We start from the raw sequence: 12,656 nt of genomic DNA on the forward strand, positions 1-12,656 counted from the left end.
TGAAACATTATATTATACAATATTTTCGTTTGATTTTACTGGAGACCTTTGATGTCTTGGAAATGTATTACGAAAACCCCCGTTCCTTTTGATCTCTGGTTCGAATACAGCCTACGTGCCTTTTCTTAGTTAAAAGATATGCAGATTCTGTAATGATATATAGAGTATGCCGTCATAGGCTGCAGCTTGCCAGATTCCGTACACAAGAAACATAGGTTTCATTGTAATTAAAATAAATCTTCGGGCCTTATTAAACACACTCAGTACGTTTTATTAAAATAAAAGTTGTGTCGTTTTAAAGGATACTGTGGATAATATAAGATAATAAGATGAAGAAAGTGCGAGGATAATGGAAAAATTACATAATGAGAAACTTCGCAATTTGTACACTTCACTATTATTAGAGTAATGAAACAAAGAAGGATTAAATGGTTGGAACATGAGAGAAATACGAAATACGTACACAATTTCAGTAGGGAAATCTGAAGGGAAGACAAGAATAAACTTATACGAGGTGCGATCGGAAAGTTTCAAGACTGTGTCAATAGAGGGCGAACCGGATGTAGTACGAGCTTCTGCCGCTAGGGGGTGCGGCCTATATTCATAGTGAATCAGTGTGCCAGCCGGCATCATCGAATTAGCATTTCTTTCTTAGTTACGGGCGTTTTGGTAGTGCATTACACCGACCCTCCTGCGATTTCGGAATGGCGTTTGCATCAAATTTTGCCAAAGACTCGCCAAAACGGCTACGGAAACCTATGAAATGCTAAAGCAAGCATTTGGGGAGTCCGCAATGGGTCGTGCACAAACTTTTGTGTGGCATTCACGTTTTAAAAATGGCCGAACCTCTGTCGATGATGACGAGCGTTCTGGACGACCATCTTCGAGCACAACGGCCGAAAATGTTACGAAGATTCGGCAGGCCATTCACGAAGATCGACGTCGTACCATCAACGACTTGTGCGACATTGTTGGGATAGGCTATGGGACCTGTCAACTGATTCTAAAGGAAGAACTCCACATGCGACGCATCATGACAACGCGCCAGCGCACACCGCCCTCAAAGTTCGCCAGTTTTTGGCCTCAAACACCATGGCCGTCATCCCGCACCATCCTTATTCGCCGTGTGACTTCTTCCTCTTCCCAAAGATGAAAATTCAGCTAGAGGGAAGGAGATTTGAGACGATAGAAGAGATTCAGGCAGAATCGCAGATGGTGCTTGACAGGCTGACAAAGAAAGATTTCCAGGAATGCTTCCAGGCTTGGCAGCGGCGCTGGGATCGTTGTGTTCACTCCCAGGGGAACTACTTCGAGGGTGATGGATGAATTTAATACCTGAGATCAGTGTACGGGTTTTTATAGGCGCAGTCTTGAAACTTTCCGATCGCACCTCGTATATCACTTCGTGTCAACAATATATCAAACGCCCTTTGGCCTCTCGGGGTCAGAATCATTGTTCCTTGTATGACGTTTACATTGGTCCAACAAACACGGGTGTTTGTCAATAATGTTCACACGTAAAATTGCGTGAAATCTATAATAAATTGCAACTGAAGTGGTATAGAACTATTAAAATATTATCGGCTGTTAGATAATTACTCTAAAATACAAGGTCGATGTTGTCATTCATCACACGGTTTCAGCTGAGTGCGTTCGTATTCAGTAGTGCGACCACTTGCTTTAAACGTGTTGTGTGTCTCAACAGGTTGAGCACAATTAAGCTCGTTTACACCTCTTGCGTAAAATTAAATCACAAATTAGCATCACTTGCGAAACGTCCATGAAGTTGTGTTTCATGGACCTCTTGGCTGGGAGACAGAGAACTCGCGCCACTGGTGGCTGTTTTCTGAAGTGGTTCTGGGTGATGGGAACGGTCATTGGGTCAGCAAAGCCAAAAACTCTTTCACATGTAGATGTTCCATGATATTTTAATAACAGGCTTAACAGCACATTTGATGTAATAATATGCTGTTCGTTAAGATATTTGTCCGCATTATGTTTACATGCGTGAAGTTTTTATAAATGTCCACACTGGGATCTTTATCTGTGATTTATCACTTCCAAGGTCTTATCATACACAACATTTGTAGCCAGATCTTGTATTTCGCTAAGTTCCTCGTGGTAAGAAAGTATTACATTGAACCATAATAATATATGGTAAAAGTAAAGTAAAGTTTGTCCCACTATACGCCATGTAGGCGTTTGGGGTGAGTGGAGGTATAGCTCCTCTCTTCCTTGACCCCGGCACTAGATGGGGGTGAGTGGTCAGCATCACGCCCCGGCCGGCTTTACCCCCGGGAAAGGACCCCGGTACCCATTGTAGAGGAGGCTGGGTGGGCCCCAGAGCCGGTCTGGACGCAGAGGCTAGAGGAAAAATCCTCTGCCCCCGTCGGGGATCGAACCCCGGTCATCCAGCCTGTAGCTAGTCACTATACTGACTGAGCTATCCTGGCTAATAATATATGGTACGTGGTTGTTTAATGAATTAATCTGACTTAGAATAAGCTTGTGGGCTATTGAAGTGCGATTGTGGACACGATAATGAACCTACGAGTTCCACAGGAGGCAGAAAATTCTGTGATCAGCTGAATTACTACTAAGGTCTACAGGGCTGTGCTTCGTGGGTTCGCTGTTGCTTTCAGTAAGAAATCGTAAGACCTCAGAGTGGATGACATCGAAAACCCATCCTCCAGTGTATATGTGAACTAAGGCTGTATGCAGTTTAAGGTTACTGTGTTTTATTGGATCAGGAAATGTCGATTGTGTCTGTATTAAAGAAAGGAACTCTAATAGACAGGTTTAAAATTATATTTGCATTGGTCACAAAAGGATCGTTGTACCCAGGCCTGTCGTGGACGGATTCTATATTTTACGTACCAATTTTTTGCATATTCCGATAGAAAAAGGTAGATTTTTTTCATTGCTTTCTCGCATGTCCAGAGTTGTGTGGAAAATAAAGGTCTGGAATCCGACGTCGTCCCTAGCAACCTGACAACTGTTGCTAAGTCCATGATGACAACTTGGAGTGGTGGGGGGATAATGACGAAGAAACCCTTGACGGGGAAGCAACTTCGCGTGCAACAAAGATACAAAACGCGACTTAAATAAACTAATTTATTAATCTTGTCACGAGACACCAGGTTTCTGTAAAGTGGTTCCATTCACTGACGCGTATCTAATTCTTCCATCTATAATCCATTTCATCTTTTTGTGTAACCTCAGATATGTCATTATAGAATCAACTGATTATAATGTTAATTCAACTCCCCTTTAGCAGCTACAGTAAAATTATATGAGACAATGGATCGGTAGCATAAATTTTGTTGAAATTTTTTAAAGGGTTGTAATGTAAACTGAGAATTGAATATTAGCAGTGAAAGGTTTCCGAAGTGAACAGGCGTGCTTACTGTAATCTGAAATAATAGAAGTGATTGTGGTCTGTTTGGAATTTGTGATGTGTAAATTTATTTGTCTTATATGTCCGTGCGATTTCATGGTTCTCTCTCACCCTCTGCACAAAACGTGTAATATATGCGGCACTTTTACGCTCGTTTCGTTTCAAAGAAAATTGAAGAATCAAGGTCTGTAATAGATTCAGTACGAGTTATAGAGGACTAGCAAAGTTATATTAAAAAAATTATATAGTGATATACAAATCTTATCAGTTACGTAGTCTTGAGCTGCGTAAAAATTAGAAGGGCACCTATCCGTCCGCCCGTCCGTTCATTGATAACAGAACCCAAATTACGGTACCGATTTTAAACAAATTATATATGATAGACCCAAAATTATTTAAATTCGCTGAGCTTTTCCCTTTCTGATTCGTTCAAAAGTCACCTCACAGATGGAAGGATGTTATTAAAATAAATCTTAAAGAAACAGGGTTGTAGGATATGGGTAAGATTCAGCTGTTTCAGGATAATGACTAATGGGGACCTCTTGCGACCACGATGATTGGCCTCCAGTTCCCACGTGAGGCGGAAAATATCTCGAGTAACTGAGCGACTGTTTGCCTCAAGAACACTGCTGTATGAAAATGACCCCTCACTGACGTCGTCGTGAACGCTGCGTTACCAATGACAGTAATCCTAGTCCGTAGCTTTTGTAAAAACTACAATCTAAATTTGAAATTACAACTGATATCACAACGTGACTGGACACGTGGAATAGATCTCACAGAAAGTGGATACTTCAGTAACTAGAGAGATGGATCACTTTTATCTTGACATCATGACAAATGTCATCAACCAGGAGGATGGAAGAGAATTATGATGATGCTCCTGCAACATGGCGGACCATGTCATCTCCACCCTAGTTCCTCTTTTGTTGTGATAGACCTGGGAACCAGACCACCTGGACAATGTAATTATGGGGTAAAGTGAGGAGGTTCGTCAAAAGGGGGGGGTGGACACAGTTCAGTGCAACAATCGCATAGGCATTATTATTTTCGCTTTCTTTTCTCTCTTTATTCTCGTCTTATTATTTTCTTCAATGAAAGGAGAACTATTAGTCCACTGAGATGAGTGAATGTGTTTGTATATTTATTTATTTGTTTCTTTTTTCCTTCTTTTGCCAGAGATTATATAACATATTGCATATGAAAAAGAATTTGTAACCTGGCTACTTGTGATCTAAAACGTAATATATTTTTAAACACAACCCTTGCGTACTGCAGCTACGTTCTCGCTTGAATATCGGTCGTGTCATTTCCAGAATATAATATAAACCCTCCAGCTTAAACATTTGCTTTGTCAAGATGGTCCTCATATGCAAAGAATAGAATTAAAGGTGAAATTGTCCCCGTGCCTAATTAAGAACTATTTTATTTATATTTATTTAGTGTTCTGCCTGACGACAGGTCCATATGAACAGGATCCTTCCATCCTTTTCTCGGACTGGGACCTGTTCATATACGTTCTTGGCAGATGATCCAGAAGTGCTTTGCCATTGCCTTCTTCTGTGTGTGAATGGAGTAATTGTTGGGATGCCACGGAGAAACCGGGGAAGCCCCCGGAGGAAAACTCCGTGTTGCCTAGACCACGGCCTTGCCCAACACAAGTTATAAATTCGGGCACCGCCGGGAATCGAACCCGAGACCCTAGGATTACAAGGCCAGCGTTCTAACCGCTAGACCACCGTGGCTATAATTAAGAACTAAGCCATGACAAAGTATGAGGAAATTGGGTTACAGCTGCACGCATTCTTAACCTCAGCAGTAGATGGGAGTGAATGTGCATGCTACATGACCCAATAAATTATCATCATCATCATGATTTTCGGTTTATCTCCCTGTCAGTGTTTGTAAATGCATTTAGGACCTTTGCGAATAGGCCCAATGTCCAAGAATTGAAACTGATTCAAATTATTACATTCTTTAGCTAGCAAGATATAAATAGAATACATTGCAATACAGAAATCAATACATGGGCTATATCAAAGTATCCAAAAATGTAATATACTATAAACTTTTGTTCGGTTGTTTGTCGCACGGGATATCGTTGAGAGAGACATCATGCTGATATATAAAGTGTATATAATTTATGTATTACATTGGTTGGTTGACAGTCGTCTAAAGTAGACAAAAACTAGTGCTCATCATTCAGGGCACTTAACAAACAACCTTCCGTTCACTTCGAAGCCTTATCAACAAATTAAAGAAAAAAAAACAAATAAATTTTGGCAGTAACACTTTCTCCACAGTGGCTTATAGATTAGCCCACAAAATAAATGTTTGAAGTCGACTGTCTTCTGAGACGTTGCGTCGCGTAATCTGGCACAACTATAGTAACGATTTCATCATCACGGCGATGACTGACTCTCTGTGCTGATGATGGAGGCAGCAAAGCACTATGAAACGTCGGTAAACTTTAACCAGACTACACCATTCAAGTCTCAGAAGCCAATCGTCTTCATATTCGCCCCCTTAAGACCCTCACGACAAGTAACATCCAGTGTCCTCCAGTTGGATGCCGTAAGTCCTCCGCTACGAATAGGTGTGTTGCAATGAATCTGAAGCAACTTGGTTATTCTTGGTTACCAGTGATACGTCTGCTTAGTGAGCTCGGCGTTGCTTTCAGTCTCTGGCAAGATTTTATGTTTCGCGTGTCCTGTCCAGAGAATAGACTCACAATAGTCGCTAACCTCTGCTGCTGAAAGCCAATTGCGAAGTAACAAAATTTCGATATTTCTCTAGTAAGCAAACATCCACAGTTTCATAAAATTAGCTATGAAGCTCTGTTTACTAGTTCTTTCTTCACGAACAACTTTCCCTCCTTATAAGTACGACTGAGGAAGATAACGCATGTAAATGCAGAAATAAGAATCTCCTATAATTTTCATTCCATGTTCTTAATTACATTCAATCGGTGTTGTAGTTGTGATACCTGGCAACAACTAACTAAGCCTGCTCTGTAGAAGAATCCTTACGTAGAAGCCAATCAAGAAAACTCCTGCTTTCCATTATGAAGCCCAAAGGCTTGTTTTCGTGTGTGCACAATACCTCACGTCTAGCCTCCGTAGCCTTCTTTATTGTATTACTAAAACAAAAAATTTCATACTCACCGCTGTGAAAACCTCAAATCTTACAGAAATCTTTCTATAGGACATAATTTCTGTCATAAATCTATTAATTATGCTAGACATTTCTCGATGTTTTAGATACGTCTTGCGTCTGCAATCCATTCTTTTATTATACTGGTATTTTTCTTGTTTTAAAATTATTGGCGAAGGTTAATATTGAACACGGAACTTTATCAGACTAAACTAATAGTTACTTTGATTTGTTTACACCAATCATTATACGGAGAGATCGAGCCAGGAATGGTAATTATATCAAACATTCCTCAAACAATCGATAATATTTAACATAATTCTGGTATAATGAATTAATCATTATCACAAACCATGGTAAACGTTATCCATAGTCGTAAATAATTGGACTGTAGTTAATCTCTTACAATACAGAAGCAAGCTGACTTCACGCTACCTTATATTCTACTGCATTTCTCATTTATGAAGTGTACTATTAGCTCTGATACTTAGTTTGCTTTCCATCTGGTCACTATATAATCAGCTTAACCGCATGATTATACAGTGATCACACTGCAGGTACATAGTAACTCCCTTATCGACTTCGAAAACACATTCTCTTCATTGCTTAACTACGTCACGTATCATCTCCCTCTATTGATGTCTGTATGGCCCACTTATTCTCTAGGCTATTCAAGAACCCTTTGTTGATGCCTTGGTCTTATTTATTTAGAGCGCAGTAAAACCTAAATGGCCTCATCTCGATACGTAGTGCGCTCTGAAGAATTCCATAATGCAGAAGAAATTTTGTGTGTACGAGATGAGTTACGTAGCTCTGCAGACTTCAATTCGAAGACGTCAGGATGTACGCGTAAACGTTTATTCATATCAAACACGTACTGAAATCAGGCAGCTCAGTAGCTGTGTTTGAATTTTCAAATTTTGATGCAGCAATAGAAAAAGGTGTTTTTGAGTTAAACGTTTACTTTAAAATGCACTAAGTATTACCTTTGAGAAGTTAATTTTAGGGTTAACATCAAATTCTACACAGTTGACTTCAGACCACACCCCCAAACCCTATTTACCTAAGATCCATTTTAATATTGTCGTCCTCTCTACACGTACAGCGGAGCAGACAGAACAGTACTACGGATTGGACCCGAGAGGGGCAGAGGCCTCTGCTTCAAGGCTGGCTCTGGGGTCCACTGACCTCTTCCTAGGGCCGAAGGAAGCAATGAGTAGAAACTATATACCTCTCCCCCGAAATGCCTACACGGCGTGCAGCGGGACGGCTTTGTATTATCTTACTTTTACTGTGTACCTAGATCTGGTCTCTTCCCTTCAGTTATTGCAAACAAACGTCCCCATGCTTTCTACATTCCCTGCCCATCTTAACCTTACTGATAATATTAGGTGAAGAGTGTTCATGGTCTGTGTGTGTAAATATGTGCAGCCTCCCGGCACTTCATCGTCAGGTTCGTTGGAAATATTGTATATTCGTATACAAATCAGAACAGCTTATAACTTTTTTTAAATTTATATTAATAATATACTATGGTCGAATAGATTTTTACGTAAATATTCCGAGGTATGTTGCAGCCGTCTGTGTAGCACTCATTCCCATCCAAGTAAAATTCTGCAGTGCCAAATTTTCGAATCACACGTGGCTCCCATAAAAATAGGGAAACCATAGAAATAAAGCCGCATTTCACGTACCATACATGCTATATGACTGCGTGGGTGGCGGTAATATAAGTCAAACATAACCCAGTTATTGTGAAAGTCCTCGCTGAAGCCAAAGCTCAGACTAGGACGTCAGATGTGAAGGAATCATAAATGCTCCTGTTTGGGTTTGTAGCGTGAAGCGTGAAATTAAGGGGATGGGATGACCCAAACAAATCTTTGGTGAGATACGCGAACACAACGGACAATTCGGCAACCCCAGAGATCTGTTTAATACCTGGCTGGATGGTTTGCCTCTCCCTTTTGGTAAACTCTCTTCTATTACATACAGTAACGACAAAAAGTCATGACCACAAGAACGGAAGAGTTCCCTCCACACAGATATGATATTTTCCAATAATAAAATGTCCTCAAATTACAAATAAGGCTTATAGCCTATTACATTACTGCTTCCCCGGAAACAGGGTGACCCAGCTACACCCCAAAACACTGGGTACCTCGGGATCGTCACTTCCCATATCACTAATGTGAGCCCCTGATGGACGTATTTTATAAAATTCTTTATTTTATGTTCCAGGTCCTCGTTCGAGACGTCTTAAAAGGAAAGATAAGAAGCCGGAAGAGAAGAGACCACGAACAGCGTTTAGCGGCGAGCAGTTGGCACGCCTGAAACACGAGTTCACCGAGAATCGTTACCTGACTGAGAGACGCCGAACAGAACTGGCGCGAGAACTGGGCCTGAACGAGGCCCAGATCAAGATCTGGTTCCAGAACAAACGCGCCAAGATCAAGAAGGCGAGCGGACAGAAGAATCCGCTGGCGCTGCAGCTCATGGCCCAGGGGCTGTACAACCACAGCACCATTCCGATGACAAGAGAAGAGGAGGAACAAGCTGCCGCTGCGGAGGCAAACGCAGGCAAATAGCCTCACATCCATCACCAAACTGCGAGACACTCAGCTTAATCGTGATTCTGCTAATAGTAATTTTGAAAGTGAGACAGTATTTAAAGTGACTGTGAAATGGAACAATCGCTGACTAGCCTAATGCGACACATAATACAAACCCAGGTTCTTCGAATTAAATCAATGACTGCCCTTATGTACGAATTAGGATGACGCAGATAGAAACAAAGACATTTCAGCGGATTTAATAAAATTAAACAAATGACGAGTTTCAGAACATGAAGTTTCCTATTTCTGTGTAAAGTTATTTAAAGAAACAGCTTTAAAATATTCCAAAACCATTGTTTTACCACGTAGAATTCTTCCGCAAGGAGACTATAAAACATACCACAGAAGACTGTTACTGCCTTCAAGAAAATTATCACTTGCTTCGGAATATATTTATTTTAAAAGAAAATCATTAACACTGAACTGCACATACATTTATTTTAACACAGATTTTAATTCGTCCTTGTAAATGTCATATTAAAGTATAATGATTACTGCAGCCAAAAATTCTAAACTTATCTAATAGAACCAATGACTAGTGCGAGCCATGACAACTTAATAAAGTAGCTTCCTTCCTGACACACAGATTTTGGTCACCTAGCTGGGCTTGTATTCTGTTTGTTCTTAAACTGAACTCTTGGTTTGCGTGGTTCATTTCAGTCCTTTTAGAAAAATCTAGGATTAGTACTTTACGAAGGTGAGCTGGGATAACTCGTCAGGATAGTGACTGAGTAGGGATTGGCCGACCGGGTTTTGATCGCCGACAGGGGCAGTGGATTTCTTCCTTAGCGTCTGCGTCCAGACCGGCTCTGGGGCCTATCCAACCTCCTGTCCAATTGGTACCCGGGTCCTTTCCCAGGCGTAGAACGTGACAGGTAGCCCACGCTTTGATATTCTTAAATGTGTCAGTGGACCATAATCGGACAAGAAGCTGACCGTCTGTTTAGTCCCATTCTGAGGCTAGTTGTCCCGAAAATGCCGTGGGAATTTTTCACGTTGGCAAAAACGAGTGACGGCCGCTGTGATGTGAACCCCAGGGTGCTCCCTTTAGAATGAAACCCAAAATAATCATGTACTGCGATATAAAAATTATATCAGAAACAGTGTAATGCATTTTATCAACCTCCTCCGTTATCACTCAAACCATTGTCACGTTGTTTGCTAGGCCGCTGATCATCCAATTTGCTCAAAAGTTGTACATATGCGAGCATTCACGAGCAGAATCAGTGAAAATCCTTAACTACTGTTTAGCATCAAAATCGTTTGCTACTGCTCGTGAAACACGATATTGAACACAATGTTTCGAACACTGCCCGAAACACGTATAAAGGGTTGGATGGTAGTCTCTGATGGAGATGTGGGTATTCCGGCATCTGCTGTAAAGTTTTTCCTTACAAAAAAAACATATAAAAACGACTCGTCTTGTTTTAATGACATCACTTAACTTACAAGTACTCTTACGGTTAGAGTTCCGTTTTGGATGGGACAGTCTGTACTTCCCACAAGCAACTGTGTAACTTCATGCAGGAGAGGTAACTAACACTTTGGCGGCACAACCCGGAGATTCAACATCACTAATGTGATAAGATCCTGGTTCAGTTCCATCCACCTCCGATGCTCACTGCCTATGTAGGATTTGAGGTTTTCACGGGAGTGAGTCTGAAGATGGCTATCTTCTGGGTTGTTGCGCTGTGTATTCTGATAGAAGTATACCAACGACCCAGGAAACAGCTATCTTTGCTCACAGTCTAGTTCCCTGAAATCCATCTTAATGTTATCCTCACAACTCCTAAGTTTTGGTGTACAAGTAAAATCTTCCAAATGGTTTCTAGATTAATATGTGATTATTAAAATATTTTTTTATGACACTGTAATGTAGAAATCTGATACTTATTTAACCGTTTGCCCTATTAACGATGATGTGACCGTAATTATTTACCGCAGTTAACAGTCATTAAAAGATTTAAAGATTCACGAGTTAACTACTCTTCTTACCAGGCGGGGATGTCATGAAGCTGTTCCATGAATTTAAAAATGTGTAGTTAGGTAAATTTATCTCTGGTTCGAGGGACAAAAGGGTATAACAGCAATTTCAGGAAAATCCTAAAAATAAATGTTATTTATTTTGTATTGTAGGCATACACAACCATAATTTTACAATTTAAGGATGAAATTAAAATTCAGTTGACAAGTTTTACTAAATTACTGATAACACAAAATATTTCGTTTGTACTTTTTATTATTTCAAACCTCATTTACCCGCGCACCAGTGATATTGTTGAATAGAATTGTAGCTAACCTTTCAGATCCTGGTATCGTTCCAAGAGATGTCCTTTAGGCCGGCAGAATCAGTTAGAAATTAGGTTATTTTATAAAAGAAATCTTAAGTTTTTTTGAGTAACAAACGAACAAATACTGATTCTTATTCAGTTTATCTTACCGGTGAAATATCTGAAGGTAACGCCAAGAGTTATGAAGTTCTCATAGAGAACACATACTGAATGTGAGGATGTTCGGTTTATAGAATGTACATATAAAAAAATTGAAGAAAATAAAATTCCTTTTGAATTAAACGATCTACGTTCTGCAGTAAGAAATTCGAAGTTAAAATTGGGAGTAGATTATAGTCAGTTAATAAGTGAAAGTGTCATACCGACGTCATCGAAATAAGTTATGGAATGATTGATTTCTTTGTTTAAGGTAAATATGTTGTGTGGAGTGAAAAGCATTTGATATCAAGAACAAAGGTGCTCAAACTAACATTACTATGTTAACAAAACATACTCACTCTCCACAGAATGTGTGTTCGTGCGTCATAATCAGGGACCGTGGTTAGGATCTTCACCTTGAAACGTAGGCACAAGGGAGTGAGTTGTGACAGTCTAAAGATAATAGATTCAAAATAATACTGACAATTGAAGCAATTTAGAATGTACGTATGTACTTGAACATAAGCTATAATATTGTTATTTTGATTGTGACTTCGATACCTATAATTTATTTGTGTTTAAAATGAGAGTGTATATGTTAATGAAGTTCTTAATTTATAATAGTGAGAGTAAAGTGATTGTGTGTTAGTCAACTAGTGAATAGCCGAGACCTGTATGTTGTTTAGTAAAATGACTGTATGTAACGCATGTAATGTAAAACTGTACAGAATGCACAAAATGTGTATAGCAAAATACGATATGAAGTAATTAAAAATATTGTTCAACATGCGTAACAGAATCATATAACATGTGCCAATTATTTCCTTCTACATTTTGCAGTGCCTAATACTATTGACAGATATAATGGGAACTGCGTTACACGAGTAGAGTGTGGATTGGTGGTAAAATGAAATCGAAAATTTTCAAAAAATTCAAGGCCGTGCAGATAGAGAATACGGAATACGCATATGCACTGATCTGTAGATGTTTGATTGTGAGACACCATGAGAAAAAACACTAATAACATCTTTTCAGTGCAGATAGTGCTGTTTGAATTTGTGACAG

General features: G+C 39.8%; 2 protein-coding genes across 2 annotated transcripts in view; both read left to right on the forward strand.

The window, feature by feature from the left end:
• The window catches only part of LOC110840949 (uncharacterized), a 157,013-nt gene extending 148,090 nt beyond the window's left edge, over positions 1–8,923 (forward strand). The window contains exon 3 of the mRNA XM_087351540.1: positions 8,789–8,923. The gene's annotated coding sequence lies outside the window, so the exon portion shown is untranslated. The remainder of the gene's footprint in view (positions 1–8,788) is intronic.
• On the forward strand, positions 7,279–12,380 carry LOC110835649 (homeobox protein E60-like). Its single transcript, XM_087351586.1, has 2 exons — positions 7,279–7,393; positions 8,789–12,380. The coding sequence occupies exons 1-2, from the start codon at positions 7,279–7,281 to the stop codon at positions 9,133–9,135; spliced, it is 462 nt and encodes a 153-aa protein (XP_087207712.1). The 3' UTR covers positions 9,136–12,380.
• Positions 12,381–12,656: the final 276 nt, after the last annotated feature.

Source organism: Zootermopsis nevadensis, unplaced genomic scaffold, assembly GCF_977971745.1.
Source record: "Zootermopsis nevadensis isolate Lab colony 2312 unplaced genomic scaffold, Znev_1.0 Znev_ptg000019l, whole genome shotgun sequence".
Classification (NCBI taxonomy): Eukaryota; Metazoa; Arthropoda; class Insecta; order Blattodea; family Termopsidae; genus Zootermopsis; species Zootermopsis nevadensis.